This window comes from Bombina bombina, chromosome 4 (assembly GCF_027579735.1).
Source record: "Bombina bombina isolate aBomBom1 chromosome 4, aBomBom1.pri, whole genome shotgun sequence".
In the NCBI taxonomy this organism is placed as follows: domain Eukaryota; kingdom Metazoa; phylum Chordata; class Amphibia; order Anura; family Bombinatoridae; genus Bombina; species Bombina bombina.
The window spans coordinates 512,538,188-512,557,058 of record NC_069502.1 but is presented as its reverse complement, the minus strand read 5'-3'; the positions used below and the strand labels follow the sequence as shown (position 1 = coordinate 512,557,058).

Sequence of the window (18,871 nt, the reverse complement as noted above, 5' to 3'; positions counted from 1 at the left end):
GTGTTTCCCCATAGGAAACAATGGGGCTGCGTTAGGAGCTGAATACTGCTTTTTTGCAGCCCAAACTGCCCCATTGTTTCCTATGGGGATATCGTGCACGAGCACGTTTTTCCAGCTTACCGCTACCGTAAGCAACGCTGGTATTGAGGGTTGAAGTGGAGCTAAATTAGGCTCAACGCACCTTTTTCTGAGCCTAACGCAGCCATTCAGACAACTCTAAATACCAGCGTTGTTTGAAGGGTGCGCTGGGGAAAAAAGCAGCGTTAGCTACGCAGGTTTTTACCGACAAAACTCTAAATCTAGGCGATAGGAAGGTTTGATGCTAGATATGTGTAGAAGACAGACATTTGGAACATCAGTAAAAAAGAGTGGACATTCTCCCTTAGAGAAGCAGTCATTGGGTTAGTACAATGTGATTGTATAGAAAAGAAAGATAACAACACGCTCACACTACTTAGTTTTGTGAAACAAAGAAATATTGCTATCTTGTTGTATATGCAAGTAAAAATGCAAGTGAAAATATATGCATTGAATGATTTTGATGAGTGATTGAAGTAACATACTAACAAACTTCTAAACAACTGAGATGCAACTGCAAAATATTAATTTTGGATTCTACCTGATATGCTTAGATTTGTCCAAAAAAAATATGCATCCTCTACCTGATTCTGGAAATGACCAAATTGTAGATTTTAATGTACTGCTTTATTTCATCCAGAAGTCGATCAGTCATAGTATCAAAGTCAGCAAATGTATCATTCTGTAAAACAAAAGAAAATATGATATTTATTTTAAGGTACTATATTTCAAAATTATAAGTTTAGAAAAATGAATCGGTAAAATGTCATTTCTTTCAGGATGGTGAGAGCCCACAAGGTCATAACATGTTTAATTTATTTCCCTGTCCACCAGAAGGAGGCAACACTTCCTGATATTCTAGAGCTTTGCTCTATTTCATATTCCCAGCACTTCCCTACTATACTCAGTTACACATATGGCCAAGTAAAGAAAAAACCTAGAGACACAGGAATAAGACCAAAGCTGGGCAACAGAAGTGCAAAACAAATCCTGCCAGCAACTATATAACACTAATGAGGGCAGGGCTTATGGACTCTCACCATCCTGTAAGGAATACATTTACCAAGTAATAACGGATCCAATACCCAAGCAGTGAAGTCCATGAGACCACCGTGAAAGAACAGGACAAATGCCGGAAGTTACTGATCAGGCACCAAAGCCTGTATAAGTTTCCTGCCAAGAGACACCTCAGTCAAGGCATAAACATCAAAAACATAAATTATGCTTACCAGATAATTTAATTTCCTTCTGTATAAGGAGAGTACACAGCTTCATTCCTTACTGTTGGGAAATACTGAACCTGGCCACCAGGAGGAGGCAAAGACACCCCAACCAAATAGCTTAAAGGGACAGTCAACATCAGCATTTTTGTTGTTTTAAAAGATAGATAATCCCTTAATTACCAATTCCCCAGTTTTGCATAACCAACACAGTTATAAATATACACGATTTACCTCTGTAATTACCTTGTATTTAAGCCTCAGCAGACTGCCCCCTTTTTTCAGTTCTTTTGACAGACTCGCATTTTAGCCAATCAGAGCTGTCTCCATGGTAAATTCACGTGCATGAGCTCAATGTTATCTATATGAAACACGTGAACTAATGCCCTCTAGTGGTGAAAAACTATCAAAATGCATTTAGATTAGAGGCGGCCTTCAAGGTCTAAGAAATTAGCATATGAACCTCCTATGTTTAGCTTTCAACTAAGAATACCAAGAGAACAAAGCAAAATTGGTGATAAAAGTAAATTGGAAAGTTGTTTAAAATTACATGCCCTATTTGAAACATAAAAGTTTTTTTGGGACTTGACTGTCCCTTTAAATACCTTCCCACTTCCCCTAACCCCCAGTCATTCTGCCAAGAGAACAAGGAACAGTAGGAGAAATATTAGGGTATAAAAGGTGCCAGAAGAAAAACACGGGCGGGAGTCGTGGACTCTCCTTATACAGAAGGAAATTAAATTATATGGTAAGCATAATTTATGTTTTCCTTCTTAATATAAGGAGAGTCGGACAAAAAGAGTGGCGGACCCTAATCTGAGGGCACCACAGTCTGCAAAACCTCTCCCCCGAAGGCTGCTTCAGCTGAAGCAAAAACATCAAACTTGTAAAATTTAGAAAAAGTGTGTAAGGAGGACCAGGTAGCCGCCTTATAAATCTGATCCATAGAGGCCTCATTCTTAAAGGGACACTAAACCCAACATTTTTCTTTCATGATTCAGGTAGCAAATACAATTTTGAACAATATTTCAATGTACTTCTATGCTCTGATTTGCTTCATTCTTTAGATATCCTTTGTTGAATAAATAGAAATGCACATGAGTGAGCCAATCACAAGAGGCATCTATGTGCAGACACTAATGAGCAGCTACTGAGCCTATCTAGATATGCTTTTCAGCACAGGATATCAGGAAAATGAAGCAAATTAGATAATAGAAGTAAATCAGAAAGATGTTTAAAATTGAATATTCTTTCTAAATCATGAAAGACATTTTTGGGTTTCATGATCCTTTAACGGCCCAAGAGGAAGCCACTGCTCTAGTAGAATGAGCTGTAATTCTCTGAGGAGGTCTATGTCCCGCTGTCTCATAAGCCAAGAGACCTTCTGACCCTTACACTTCACAAAATATGCCACAAACAAGGAAGAGGTTTGTCTAAAATCCTTACTAGCCTGAAGATAAAACTTCCAAGGCACAAACCATGTCCAAATTATGAAGTAAACCTTCCTTCGAAGAGGAAGGATTAGGACACAAAGAAGAGACCACAATCTCTTGATTGATGTTGCGGTCTGACACGACTTTAGGGAGAAACCTTAACTTAGTACGTAGGACAGTCTTATGCAAATGGAACACCAGATAAGGAGGTTCACATTGCAAGGCAGCAATTTCAGATACTTGCGCGCCGAAGCAATAGCCAGTAGAAAAAGAACTTTGCAGGACAACAACTAAATGTCAATTTCATGCATAGGCTCAAATGGAGTCCGTTGCAAAACTTTAAGAACCAGTTTCAGACTCCAAGGGGGAGCCGAAGATCTAAACACAGGTCTGATCCTAAGCATAGCTTTAACAAAAGACTGAACATCTGGAGAGCCTCTTGTGCAGTAAAACAGACAAGGCCGAAATCTGTCCCCTCAGGGAACTGGCCGAAAGACCCTTCTCCAGTCCATCCTGGAGAAACAATAGAATACTGGCAACCTTAACTTTATGCGAAGGAAATCCACGCTCTTCACACCAGAATAATATGATAGATGCGACGAGTAATCGGCTTACAAGCTTGAACGCGAGTTTTAATAACTCTCTCAGAAAACCCTCTCTTGGCAAGGACTAAGCGTTCAATATCCACGCAGTCAGCCTCAGAGAATCTAGATTTGGAGGAACAAAAGGACCCTGTTAAAGCAGATCCCTGCGACAAGGTAACTTTCATGGAGGAGGAGATGACATCCTCACTAGATCCGCAAACCACGTCTGTCACAGTCACGATAGAGCAATCAGCATTACTGACGCCTGCTCCTGCTTGATGCGGGGCACTACCCAAGGAAGGAGTGGTAACGGCGGTAAAATGGAAATTAGACTGAACCGCCAAGGCACCACTAATGCATCTATTAGCTCCGCATGAGGATCCCTGGACCTCGACCCATATCTGGGTAGCTTGGTAGTGAGATGAGACGCCATGAGATCTATCTTCGGCGTCCCCCACATGATGCTTATCTCTGCAAACACTTGGGGATGGAGAGACCATTCCCCTGGATGGAATGATTGTCTGCTAAGAAAATCCGCTTCCCAGCTGTCCACGCCCGGGAATGTGGATCGCTGACAGTGAACAGCTGTGGGCCTCCGCCCACTCCAGAATCTGAGATACTTCCCTCATTGCTAGGGAGCTTCTCGTTCCCCCCTGATGGTTGATGTAAGCCACCAAGGTTATATTGTCTGATTGGAATCTGATAAACCGGGACGGACCCAGAAGAGGCCAAGCCTTCAGAGCATTGTAGATGGTTCGAAGTTCCAGAATGTTGACCGGGAGGGAGCGTTCCTCCTGAGACCACAGGCCCTGTGCCGTCCTGGCACCCCAAACAGTTCCCCATCCTCAGAGGCTCGCGTCCGTAGTCACAATCTCCCAGGATGGTCATAGAAAGGATGTCCCTCGGGACAGATGATCTGGACAGAGCCACCAAGAGAGTGATTCTCTCAACCGGCTGTCCAGGAAAATCTGTTGAGACAGAACCAAATGATCGCTGTTCTACTGTCTCAGCATGCACAGCTGTAACGGTCTGAGACAAAACCTGGCAAAAGGAATTATGTCCATGCTGGACACCATGAGACCAATTACCTCCACACACTGAGCCACAGATGGCCTTAAGGAGGTCCGGAGGGTAAGACATGCTGAAGCTAGCTTGCACCGTCTCTGGTCAGTTAGAAATATCCTCATTGATATAGAGTCTATTATAGTATCCAGGAATTCTACCATGGTGCTTGGAATAAGAAAACTCTTCTCTAAGTTTATCTTCCATCCATGTGATCGAAGAAGAGAGAGAAGAGATATCGAATGGTCCTCCAATAGACGAAAGGAAGGTGTTTGAACCAGAATGTCGTCCAAGTGAGGAGCTACTGCTATCCATTGGGTTCTGGCGATGGTCAGGAGAGCCCCTAGAACATTTGTAAAAAATTTTGGGGCAGTAGCTAGACCAAACGGAAGTGCAATAAACTGGAAGTGCTGATACAGGAAGGCAAACCTTAGGAACCTGAAGTAGTCCCTGTGGATTGGAACGTGAAGGTAGGCATCCTTCAGATCTATAGTGGTCATGAACTGTCCTTCCTGAACTAGAGGAAGAATTTACCTTATTGTCTCCATCTTGAACGAGGGGACATTTAGAAACTTGTTTAAGCACTTTAGGTCCAGAATCGGGCCGAAAGTGCCCTCCTTCTTTGGGACCACAAACAGATTTGAGTAGTATCCCAAACATCTTTCTGAGATAGGAACCGGGACAATGACCCCTAAGGAGGACAGATCCCGCACACACTCCAGAAAGGCTTCCCTCTTTTCTGGTTTTGAAGACAGGCTTGAGAGGAGAAATCTGCCCTTGGGTGGAAGAGATTTAAAAGCTATCTTGTATCCCTGAACTTTGACCTCCAGGACCCACGGATCCTGCATGTCCCTAGACCAAGCGTCTGCAAAAAGCGACAGTCTGCCCCCTACACGATACAGTTTTGGATCGGGGGCCGCCCCTTCATGCCGACTTGTTCTCGGCGAGTTTCTTCTGCTTGTATTTATTCCAGGATTGAGCTTGCTTCCAAGTGCTCTTGGTTTGCTCGGGCTTAGAGGAGGACTGCTGACATTGGGACTTGTCAGAACGAAAAGAATGAAAATGAGATCCTTGTCCCTTAGATTTATTCTTTTTATCCTGCGGTAGGAAGGCACCCTTGCCCCCTGTAACGGTAGAGATAATGGAGTCTAGGCCTTGACCAAATAAAATGTTTCCCTCAAAGCCTTAATTCTTTCTTGGATAACATCAAGGGGACCCTCCACCTCGATCAAGTCCGCTAAGGAGTCGCACCAGTAGGCCGCAGATCTCACACATAAGCAGCATAAAATCAAAGCAACACATTTGATTAATCACCACTGTTCAATAACCTCCCTCAGGAGATATCAACCCATGATTTCTATGAAGATAAAAGGAGTCACACTGTGACCCTGTCTTCAGCAATTTCAGCATAAGTAAAAATTTAAACGATCTTACCAGAATCCATACTGTGGAACAGAAACATAGCTTCTCAAGTGTGACAGTCTTGTAGCATTACTATTGACATGGACTTGAGTGAAGGAAGCAGACAGTAAAACTCGTCAACACTGGTTGCTTAAAGAGCTGTTAGTAGACTCTCCCTGCATCTCCAGACTCTAACTTTCGTTAATGCTCTCACTGAGAGGCTGACAAGACTACTTAAAACTCTAGTTCCATATCGAAAAACATATACCCCTCCTGAGGAACAACTCTGAAATTTTCTGACACTTCTCTGCCATCCTCCTGTGATGAAAAGCAAAGAATGACTGGGGGATAGGGGAAGTGGGAGAGGAATTCAAGCCTTTGGCTGGGGTGTCTTTGCCTCCTCCTGGTGGCCAGGTTCAGTATTTCCCAACAGTAAGGAATGAAGCTGTGGACTCTCCTTATATTAAGAAGGAAATGAAAGAATTTGGAAAACATATGCACAGAAGATTAAACAGTCACATCTGCTCAAGAGAAGCATCCAGAAGTAGCCACTGTTCTAGTGGAATGAAAAGTAACAGGATCCAGTTGAGACCTCCCTGCAACAACTTTCCAGTAACTTTGGTTATTATATACATCTGCATTTCACCTCAGGACTGCAACATCTACCAATGGGAGATTTTCACTTTCCAGCTGAACTCCTAGCCCCTCTGTCCAGGAAGAACCCTTATCAATGATGGAAAGATCAGTGCACTTTATATTTTCAACCTTCGACTATGGAGGCAAAAAAGCATGGAAGGGGATTGCTGTGAGGTGTAGCAAAGCTCTAGAATGTAGGAGTATTGTGCCTCCTCCAGGTGGACAGGTAAAGTAATCCCATACATTATTCCAATCCTTTAAAGGAAAAACAGTAAATCTGGGCGTAAACTAGGCAGTGAAGAAATATTTTTAAAAGTAAATGAAGCCTATTTTTTTTTTATACAAAGAGATTTTGATAGGAAAGAATATTTACTCTGTTTCTCTTTATTTTCCAGTGTTTACAAAGTATTATCCTTTATAACTGTAATTTCAACTTTCATCCATATCTTTCTGTAAAATACTTCCAAGCCATACATTGTTAGTAAATGAAAGCTTTGTGTCCACTTAGAATGGTAGTCTGTTATCTACCAATTCCATACTATCACACTATCAGTTGAGAAAGACATACTTTTGGCAACTTGAAATTAAAAGACACAAGCTATACACAAAACTACATATATAGATGCTAAGTATGAAGAGTTTATGTAGGGATATATATTTTTTACAATGGATTATAAAATTTATGATTAAAAAATTTATGCTTACCTGATAAATTTCTCTCTTGTGGTGTATCCAGTCCACGGGTTCATCCATTACTTGTGGGATATTCTCCTTCCCAACAGGAAGTTGCAAGAGGACACCAACAGCAGAGCTGTCTATATAGCTCCTCCCCTAACTGCCACTCCCAGTCATTCGACCGAAGACAAGCAAGAAAAAAGGAGAAACTATAGGGTGCAGTGGTGACTGTAGTTTAAAAATAAAAAACACCTGCCTTAAAGTGACAGGGCGGGCCGTAGACTGGATACACCACAAGAGAAAGAAATTTATCAGGTAAGCATAAATTTAGTTTTCTCTTGTAAGGTGTATCCAGTCCACGGGTTCATCCATTACTTGTGGGATACCAATACCAAAGCTTTAGGACACGGATGAAGGGAGGGACAAGGCAGGAACTTAAACGGAAGGCACCACTGCCTACAAGACATTTCTCCCAAAAATAGCCTCCGAAGAAGCAAAAGTATCAACTTTGTAGAATTTAGAAAAAGTATGAAGCGAAGACCAAGTCGCCGCCTTAAAAATCTGTTCAACAGAGGCCTCATTTTTAAAAGCCCTTGTGGAAGCTACCGCTCTCATAAGCTAAACGGATTATGTTTCTCAGCCAAAAGGAAAGAGAAGATGCCGAAGCCTTTAGACCTCTCCTCTGTTCAGAGTAGACAAAAAACAATGCAGATGTTTGACGAAAATCCTTAGTAGCTTGTAAATAAAACTTTAAAGCATGAACCACGTCAAGATTGTGTAATAGACGTTCCTTCTTTGAAGACGGATTAGGACACAGTGACGGAAACAACAATCTCCTAATTAATATTCTTATTAGATACCACCTTAGGAAGAAACCCAGGTTTGGTACGCAAAACTACCATATCTGCATGGAAGATCAGATAAGGGGAATCACACTGTAAGGCAGATAACTCTGAAACTCTTCGAGCCGAAGAGATAGCTACCAAAGACAGAACTTTCCAAGATAAAAGCTTGATATCTATGGAATGCAGAGGTTCAAACGGAACCCCTTGAAGAACTTTAAGAACTAAATTTAAACTCCATGGCAGAGCAACAGGTTTAAACACAGGCTTAATTCTAACAAAAGCCTGACAAAACGCCTGAACGTCTGGAACATCTGCCAGACGCTTGTGCAGAAGAATAGACAGAGCAGAAATCTGTCCCTTTAAGGAACTAGCTGACAATCCCTTCTCCAATCCTTCTTGGAGAAAGGATAATATCCTAGGAATCCTGACTTTACTCCATGAGTAACCCTTGGATTCACACCAATGAAGATATTTACACCATATCTTATGATAGATTTTCCTGGTGACAGGCTTTCGAGCCTGAATTAAGGTATCAATGACCGACTCGGAGAAACCACGTTTTGATAAAATCAAGCGTTCAATCTCCAAGCAGTCAGCCGCAGAGAAATTAGATTTGGATGTTTGAATGGACCTTGGAGTAGAAGGTCCTGCCTCAGCGGCAGAGTCCATGGTGCAAGGGATGACATGTCCACCAGATCTGCATACCAAGTCCTGCGTGGCAACGCAGGTGCTATCAAAATCACTGAAGCTCTCTCCTGCTTGATCTTGGCAATCAGACGAGGGAGGAGAGGAAATGGTGGGAACACATAAGCCAGGCCCCATAAGCCAGGCTGAAGGACCAGGGCACTGCTAGAGCATCTATCAGCGCTGCCTGGGGATCCCTTGACCTGGACCCGTAACAAGGAAGCTTGGCGTTCTGACGAGATGCCATCAGATCCAGTTCTGGTTTGCGCCATAGTTGAATCAGCTGGGCAAATACCTCCGGATGGAGCTCCCACTCCCCCGGATGAAAAGTCTGCCGACTTAGTTCTCTAATCCTGGAATGTGGATAACTGAGAGATGGGAAGAGTTCATCTCTGCCCATAGAATTATCTTTGAAACCTCCAACATTGCCAGGGGGCTTCTTGTTCCCCCCTGATGGTTGATATAGGCTACAGTCGTGATATTGTCCGACTGAAATCTGATGAACCTGACCGCAGCTAGTTGAGGCCAAGCCTGAAGAGCATTGAATATCGCTCTCAGTTCCAGAATGTTTATCGGAAGGAGGGCTTCCTCCTGAGTCCACGAATCCTGAGCCTTCAGGGAGTTCCAGACTGCGCCCCAGCCCAGAAGGCTGGCATCTGTCATCACTATAGTCCACTCTGGCCTGCGGAAACTCATTCCCCTGGACAGATGGACCCGAGATAAACACCAGAGAAGAGAATCCCTGGTCTCTTGATCCAGATTTAGCAGAGGGGACAAATCTGTGTAGTTCCATTCCACTGATTGAGCAGGCAAAGTTGCAGTGGTCTGAGATGTAGGCGGGCAAACGGAACTATGTCCATTGCCGCTATCATTAGGCCGATTACTTCCATACACTGAGCCACTGACGGCCGAGAAGTGGAATGAAGAGCACGGCAGGAAGTTAGAAGCTTTGATAATCTGACCTCTGTCAGAAAAATTTTCATTTCTACTGAATCTATCAGTGTTCCTAGGAAGGAAACTCTTGTGAGAGGGGAGAGAGAACTCTTTTCTTCGTTCACCTTCCACCCGTGAGACCTCAGAAAGGCCAGAACAATGTCCGTATGGGACTTGGCGATTTGAAAAGTTGACGCCTGTATCAGAATGTCGCCTAGGAAAGGAGCCACCGCTATGCCCCGTGGCCTTAGAACCGCCAGTAGGGACCCTAGAACCTTCGTAAAGATTCTTGGTGCCGTGGCTAACCCGAAGGGAAGAGCAACCAACTGGTAATGTCTGTCTAAGAAGGCGAACCTGAAGAACTGATGATGATTTCTGTGAATCGGAATGTGGAGATAAGCATCCTTTAAGTCGACAGTAGTCATATATTGACCATCCTGGATCATAGGGAAGATGGTTCGGATAGTCTCCATCTTGAAGGATGGGACCCTGAGAAATTTGTTTAGGATCTTGAGATCCAAGATTGGTCTGAAAGTTCCATCTTTTTTGGGAACTATAAACAGATTTGAATAGAAGCCCTGCCCCTGTTCCTCCCTTGGAACTGGGTGGATCACTCCCATAACCAGTAGGTCTTGAACACAACTTAAGAATGCCTCTCTCTTTATCTGGTTTACAGATAATTGTGAGAGATGAAATCTCCCCTTTGGAGATGAAGCTTTGAAGTCCAGAAGATATCCCTGGGAACAATCTGTAATGCCCAAGCCTGGGCGAAGAGATAAAGTCTGCCCCCTACTAGATCCGGTCCCGGATCGGGGGCTACTCCTTCATGCTGTCTTAGAGGCGACAGCATGTTTTTTGGCCTGCTTCCCCTTGTTCCAAGCCTGGTTCGGTCTCCAGACTGGTTTGGACTGGGCGAAATTTCCCTCTTGTTTTGCATTAGAGGAAGCTGAAGCTGCGCCACTTGAAGTTTCGAAATGAACGAAAATGATTCTGTTTGGTCCTTAATTTATTGGACCTATCTTGAGGAAGGGCGTGACCTTTTCCTCCAGTAATATCAGAAATGATCTCCTTCAGGCCCGGCCCGAAAAGGGTCTGTCCTTTGAAGGGGATGTTAAGAAGCTTAGACTTTGAAGTAACGTCTGCTGACCAGGACTTAAGCCATAGTGCCCTGCGCGCCAGAATGGCAAAACCTGAATTCTTAGCCGTTAGTTTGGTTAGATGAAAAACGGCGTCAGAAATAAAGGAATTCGCTAACTTGAGAGCTTTAATCCTGTCTAAAATATCATCAAACGGGGTCTCCACCTGTAGAGCCTCCTCAAGAGACTCGAACCAAAAAGCCGCTGCAGCAGTAACTGGGGCAATGCATGCAAGAGGCTGGAGAATAAAACCTTGATGGATAAAAATTTTCTTAAGGAGACCCTCCAATTTTTTTATCCATAGGATCTAAGAAAGCACAACTGTCCTCGACGGGAAAAGTTGTACGCTTAGCTAGGGTAGAAACAGCACCCTCCACCTTAGGGACTGTCTGCCACGAGTCCCGTATAGCGACATCTATGGGAAACATCTTTTTAAAAGCAGGAGGGGGAGAGAACGGAACACCTGTTCTATCCCATTTCTTAGTAATAATTTCCGAAAACCTCATAGGGACTGGAAAGACATCAGTGTAAACAGGCACTGCAAAGTATTTGTCCATTTTACACAATTTCTCTTTAACTACAATGGGGTCACAGTCATCCAGAGTCGCTAAAACCTACCTGATGCAATAAGCGGAGGTGTTCAAGCTTAAATTTAAAGGCTGTCATTTCAGAATCGGACTGAAGTAACGTCTTCTCTGAATCTGAAATCTCAACCTCAGATAGCAACTCCCTTGCCACGGCTTCGGAGCATTGTGAGGGTATATCGGACATAGCTACTAAAGTGTCAGAAAGCTCTGTATTTGTTCAAGCCCCAGAGCTGTCTTGCTTTCCCTGTAACCCTGGCAGTTTGGACAATACCTCTGTGAGGGTATTAGTCATAACTGCCGCCATGTCTTGTAAGGTAAACGCATTGGACGCGCTAGATGTACTTGGCGTCACTTGAGCGGGAGTTTTAGGTTCTGACACGTGGGGAGAGCTAGATGGCATAACCTCCCTTATGTCAGTCTGAGAAACCTCTGGTGATAAATCTTTAAATGCCATAATATGGTCTTTAAACTTTATAGAAATGTCAGTACATTAGGTACACATTCTAAGAGGGGGTTGCACAATGGCTTCTAAACATATTGAACAAGGAGTTTCCTCTATGTCAGACATGATTAACAGACTAGTAATGAGACCAGCAAGCTTGGAAAACACTTTAATAAATGTGAAACGGCAATTAAACAAAAACGGTACTGTGCCTTTAAGAGAAAAAAAAACTATCACAAACTGCAAAACAGTGTTAAAAAGTAGTAAACTCTTTGAAATTTTTACAGTGTGTATAAGGGACTAAAGCAGCATTGCACCCACTTGCAAATGGATGATTAACCCTTTAGGCCCCAAACCGGATTTGAAAAACCTTAAAAAATGTTAATAAACAGTTAAACACCTTGCCACAGCTCTGCTGTGGCTCCTACCTGCCCTCAAATACGATTTAGGGAAGAAATAAGCCCTCTATAGTGGTCCTCAGATGCTAGAGGACTACTTTAGGGAAGCTGGATGTCTCAGTCTGAATAAGAACTGCGCATCTAGAGCGCAAACATAGGCCCCTCCCACCATGCACTCGATGTCAGAGGGCCTTAAGAAAATACTCCTAGGTGTATCTGACTAGCCATGTGGAAACTAGGCCCCAAAAAACGATTTATCACCCTCAGAGAAAAAAAACTTTCTTTCTATATAACATGTAAACGTTTTGTCACTAAGAAATATGAGTATTAACATGAATATTACCCTTTTTTGTAAGCATGATCCCGGTCGTTGTTAAATCACTGCATCAGGCTTACCTCAATTATACAAGGCTCTGTCAGCATTTTCTAGATCTTATCATCTCTCTAGAAATAAATATACTGAACATACCTCAAGGCAGGTAATCTGCAAACCGTACCCCCAACTGAAGTCTTTCCCATACTCTTCAGTTATGTGTGAGAACAGCAATGGACCTTAGTTACAAACCGCCAAGATCATCAACCTCCAGGCAGATTCTTCTTCTAATTTCTGCCTGCGAGTAAAACAGTACGACGCTGGTACCGTTTAAAAATAAACTCTTGATTGAAGGTAAAAACTACACTAAGTCACCACATATCTCTTGATACTTCCTATCTTGTCGAGAGTTGCAAGAGAATGACTGAGAGTGGCAGTTAGGGGAGGAGCTATATAGAAAGCTCTGCTGTTGGTGTCCTCTTGCAACTTCCTGTTGGGAAGGAGAATATCCCACAAGTAATGGATGAACCCGTGGACTGGATACACCTTACAAGAGAAATAAAGTATTTAATTCCCAAAAGGCATACATTAAACAACACCTTACCAAATTGTTTCATTACATTATGAGTAATACTGTTAGTTACACTGTAGTATCTCAATGTAGATACCCTCAAAAATTACCATAATAGTACTTTGCACCCGGAAATGCAGCAGAAAGACAAAAACTCAGAAGAAACCTAAACATACTAGAAAAAAGCATGATACTCAATTTATCCTCCAAAGAACTCCATTTGGATCCACCCTAACAATATAGCTTGCCACTATGGTACAGTAACCCATAAACATTTTTGCACACCACTAACAGAAGCTCAAACAGGAACTTCCAGCAAAAGGGTAACACTGAACCCGGAAAGCTGTGGCGATGCAATTGTAATGTGGTGACTGAAACTGCTGAATTAGCCACAAAACAAAAAAAAGTGATTGCACTCTAGCAGCGAGAGAAGTTAAAACTTCATACGTTTATTAGCCACATATTAAAAAAATATTATACATGGAGAAAAAAAACTGATGCATTTAGCGCTGCAACAGCACTTAAAGGGACACTGAACCCAATTTTTTTATTTCGTGATTCAAATAGAGCAGGATATTTTAAGCAACTTTATAATTTTTGCCTATTATCAAATTTTCTTCATTCTCTTAGTATCTTTATTTGAAAAGCAAGAATGTAAGTTTAGATGTCGGGCCATTTTTGTGAACAACCTTGGATGTCCTTGCTGATTGGACAGCACCAGTACACAAGTGCTGTCCAGAGGTTTAAACCAAAAAATTGTCTGGATCTTTAGCTTAGATGCCTTCTTTTTCAAATAAAGATAGCGAGAATGAAGAAAAATTGATAATAGGAGTAAATTAGAAAGTTGCTTAAAATTGCATGCTCTATCTGAATTATGAAAGAAATAAATTGGGTTTAGTGTCCCTTTAATCATATTCATTTTAACATGTGGCTAATAAACTTTTTTTGTGTGACTATGGTACAGTAGTTTAGAAGATCCAAGATATAAAGATTCCAAACATATTCCCAAACTTGCTGGCTGCACTGACCTCTTCAATGGTCATCACTGAACCTTACAAACTACCATCCAACTGTCTAGCAATATGCTGTGAGAGATACACTAAGAACAAACTTCTGTTCTTGTGTGTTTTGCATTGTTGTGTACCCTGAACAATGCATAATACAACTTGTGTATAGTAGCTGACATATTTATTTGTATATTGTTTATATGCACACACATTCAAGCTCACCTGATTCCTTTCAGACATCAGAAAATCTTTCCGTGTACCAGGCAATCCAAGCTCAATATATGTTCTTACTAAGCGAAGGTCAGCACTGTTACCTGGAAAAAAACGTAAATAAATTAGTGCATAATGCAGCTCATGTAAGCAATAGATAGAACTATAAAAACTGCAGTCTTTAGGTTTGGAGTTAAACACAATCTTGATGGAAATGTTTCAGCAATTAATACAAAATACAGGTTTATAATTATGTAAAATGATTAAGAAACAAACCCCCAAATATTATTTTCTCTTTCAATATACTAATAGATACGTGGGTGTTTTTGCAAGATGATTAATATTTATAATATTATAAGTACATTGCACTATTAATAAATGCATACTTAATTATTGTGGGATAAGGGAAAAAATAAGTAGATTCAAATTCAATTACGGATACTTTAAACACCGACATTAATATTGCCACAAGTCTTCCCTACCAATCACTTCTGGATATGGGAGCAATCACCATTTACAGGTAAAGTAATAAGAGAAAAAAAAAATGAATTTATCAAGTAAGCAAAAACTATGTTTTCTTTCATACAGGTGGTAAGAGAAGAGGCCATGATCTATTACTCCTGGGAAATGAATACCCACACTTGGGGATATGCAATCGGGTTCGCGCGTAGAGTGTTTTTTGCTCCTTTGACTTCTATGGGGAAATAGGTTAACATGGTTGCATTATTCTAATTTCAGCTTTTTGCCGATGTTTAGCCCTAGAACATAATACTGGCAGACTGCAAGTACCTAAGATGGTGGTGAAGTGTGGGTGGTAGTGGGGGAAAGAGCTTTTTGGGAGAGATCAGGGAGGTGGGAGAGTAACCCTTACAGAAGAATACTATAACCCTTGCCAACTAACGAATTATCCCCTTCACTGCCAGGAATTTCAAAAGTATGGTGCACAGTTGCAATTAGCATATCTGCTATTTCTGAACAAAAGGGACCCCAACGAAGCTTTTACATCCATTTGTGTTATTATTGCACAAGTTATATGTAAATAATTTCAGTGAGAAACAAAGTTTATGAAAAAGTTAATGATTTTTTTTTCATATGGTGGCAAAACAGTGGCATGAAATAAATCAAAAAGAGCATAGCTCAATACCTTGGGTTGTCTACTAAAATATATATAGAGTTTTGATAGGTAAAAAAAACAAGGCTCTATTTCTGTTTAAATGTAGTGATATCAAAAATGCTTAAAAATTCTTCTGTATTTTGGGCAAGTTTTTATCTTGAATTCCTGGTAGTGAAGGGGTTAAAGCTAAACCAAGGTAAGCTCATATGCTTATTTCTAAGTCCTTGAAGGCAGCCTATTATCTCAGGGCATTTTGACAGTTTTTTTACAACTAGACAGCGCTAGTTCATATGTGCCATATAGCTAACACTGTGCTCACACTCGTGGAGTTATTTATGAGTCAGCTCTGATTGGCTAAAATGCAAGTCTGTCAAAAGAACTGAAATAAGGGAGCAGTCTGCAGAGGTTTAGATACAAGGTAATCACAAAAGGTAAAAAGCATATTAATATAACCGCGTTGATTATGCAAAACTGGGGACTGGGCAATAAAGGGAATATCCATATTTTGAAACAATAAAAATTCTGGAGTACACTGTCCCTTTAATTATGTCAATAACTGCATCACAAATGAAAGCATTTGCAGATTTCAGTAGACCCAAAAGGTTTAGAAAATCTTCACTAGCAGAATCATCTGAAACATGGCAACACTAACTGCTGGCCTAAAAAGAAAACCTGCTTGCTTAAAAGCCCTTCTATGAAAATATTCCAATTTTCTATCCATATGATTCTTAAAAGAGAATGAATGGTAGTACGGCTAGCGCTATCCACCTTAGGAACGGTTTCCCAAAGCACAACATTAGAAGCTGAAGGAATAAAAAGGTCGCCAGGCTTAGACCAGCCCTTAGAAACTATTTTAGAGACCGCATTAGGGAAAACCTCTGGAAACTTAGTAGTAGGTTTAAAAATGAAATCCAAATGTTTAACAGACTTGTCCTCTGATACCTTAGGATCTTGAAAACCAAAAGTACATTACACCTCTTTTAAAAGGGAACAAATATGATCAACCTTAAACAAAAAACAGGATGACTTAGAATCATGATCAGAAACAGACTCCTGATCATCAGATAATATCTCACCTTCAGAGGATGAATCAGCTGAACCAGGATCCTAAACATTCTGTAAAACAGGCTTAGAGCTAGCAGAGGGTAAATCATAGACTGACTTTTTACACTTACTTGAAGGGGGCATAGCCGCCAACATTTCAGATAAAGAAGAGCGTACAAAACTCTCTAATCCTGACAAAAAGTCTGTAGAACTCCCCTGAGTGGAATAAACAGTAGGAGGATAGATACCTTTAGAAGCAAGAGCAGTATTAGTCTGATTTGAATGCATAATAACATTTAAACAAGGATTGCACAGCTGAGCTGGAGGCAGCACATCAGCAAGTTTACAATAAACACATTTCACATTGGTAGGAACTGGTTCAGAGGAATTAGCTTCCAAAGAGGTTTCAGAAACAGACACAGAAGCTCCATGATACGTACAAACTACAAAAGTAGAAAGCACAAACATAAGGCTATATCTCCCTAAAAAGAGATCTTAATGCAAGGGAAAAACTTACCCCCTTCAAGCAAAAAGTATCACAAAACAGCAAGGGCACATGGCTTTAATCCAACACCAAAAAAAAAGAAGAAATAACACACGAGAGAACAGAGCGCTCTAAAAGTCTGAGAACGTGCTCAAAGACGGAACGTGTGCGTTAACAGCATGATTTAAAAATACTAAAGCGAGCCAAAAATAGCCCATGCGTGCTAATCCGACATGGATACACGTGCAAAAAAATGTAAAGGGGCGTGTAACCAACTCCCATATGGTAGTAACTGTGCCCCTACTACATACTCCTAATACATCCCTCCGTCTAACAGCAGCTCTCTGAGGGAAAATGGGCCTCAAATCAGTCTGAGAACCCCTCTCACAAAAAAAAACATCAGAAGCGCCTTCATTCCTCACCTTCCTTCTGTGGAGGCAAAGATAAGACTAGTTTCTAGTAAGGTGGGAGGGGTTTTATAGAGCTCCAGGGGTTTGGAAATGTTTTACCTCCTCCTAGTGTCCAAGAAGAGCAATTCCGAGGAGTAATGGATCGTGGAGTAACTAGGTCTAACAAAGTAAAAAAAAATAACCAATATATTATTATTAGCTTTATAAAGCCAGTCAATTTATTTTATTTTAACATAAAAAATGTCTTACAAATATAGTTTGTTTTTCTAAAGATGGCATAAAGCAGAATCCAAATTTGGCATGATTCCTTCTTTTAAAATATAGCCTGGATCTTAGACAGAGCACAGCTCACTTCGGTCAATAGCAATCTGGTACGTGGTATCAAATAAGGTGTGACTTGACAAATCTCAGAAGCCAGCATTGCAGAGTAAATAGAAGTTTAGAATATTATAGCAATACATTATTACTCATGTATATTTTAAGATTATAATTTTCTTCAGAATATATACCCATTTATATCTAGAAGATACCACATTTTAGAATATTTTTAAGGTTTACCATCAAGACCATGGACACAGACAATCAGATGAATTCCTTCTTCAGAGCTATCATCATCCTCCGTGCTGAAATAAGGAACAGTAGAGGCCAAGTGATGGACATCACTATACAGGAACCCTGGCAGCCTCAACTGCTTCAGTTCTTCTTTGGCCTGAAGGAACCTAAGCAATTACAAAATATGATTTCTCCAGCACAGCTCACTTTAAACTGATCATATTTTACACTTGCTAAAAATAAAATATATTGTTTATTTGGTTGATATTGATAAATAGAGTAACACAATATAGTCCCTTTACTCAGGCTAAGAAGACAAATATTTCAATTATATTATCATTAAATAATCAACAGATGCTGAGAAGAAAAAAGAAAAAAAAATTTAAAAAATATTTGTTAAAGAGACACTCAGGTCAAATTAAATTTTCATGATTCAGATACAGCATGTTATTTTAAACAACTTTCCAATTTACTTCCATTAAAAAAAAATGTGCAGTCTTTTATATTTACAATTTTTGAGTCACCAGATCCTACTGAGCATGTGCAAGAATTCACAGACTATACGTATATGCATTTGTGATTGGCTGATTGCTATCACATGGTACAAGGGGAGTGGAAATATACATAACTTTGAAATTTGTTATAAAAAAATCTACTACTCATTTGAAGTTCAGACTAAGTGCTATTGCATTGTCTTGTTATCTTGCATTTGTTGATTATGCAAATCTAATGTGTTGACTGGTCCTTTAAGCTTAAAAGGGACATGAAACCAAAACATTTTTTAATCACGATTCAGATAAAGAATATAATTTTAAATAACTTCTATTATTCATTTTGACTCCTCTTGTTATCCCTTGCTGAAATGTTTTATATAGGAAAGCTCATGAGCAGCAAAGAACCTAGGTTCTAGCTGCTGATTGGTGGCTGCATATATATACCGATTGTCATTGGCTCACCCATGTGTTCAGTTAGAAACCAGTAGTGCATTGCTGCTCATTCAACAAAGGATACCAAGAGGACGAAAGAAAAATTGATAATAGGAGTAAATTAGA

General features: G+C 40.7%; 1 protein-coding gene across 5 annotated transcripts in view; it reads right to left on the bottom strand.

Annotated features, from left to right (window-relative positions):
• The window catches only part of FAM135A (family with sequence similarity 135 member A), a 672,026-nt gene that overhangs the window by 88,654 nt on the left and 564,501 nt on the right, over positions 1-18,871 (bottom strand). For all 5 annotated transcript variants that reach the window (XM_053710421.1, XM_053710424.1, XM_053710423.1 and 2 more), the window contains 3 exons: positions 17,826-17,986; positions 14,228-14,319; positions 663-760 (listed from right to left, as the gene is read on the bottom strand). In XM_053710421.1, the coding sequence (XP_053566396.1) occupies positions 663-760; positions 14,228-14,319; positions 17,826-17,986 (351 nt within the window). The remainder of the gene's footprint in view (positions 1-662; positions 761-14,227; positions 14,320-17,825; positions 17,987-18,871) is intronic.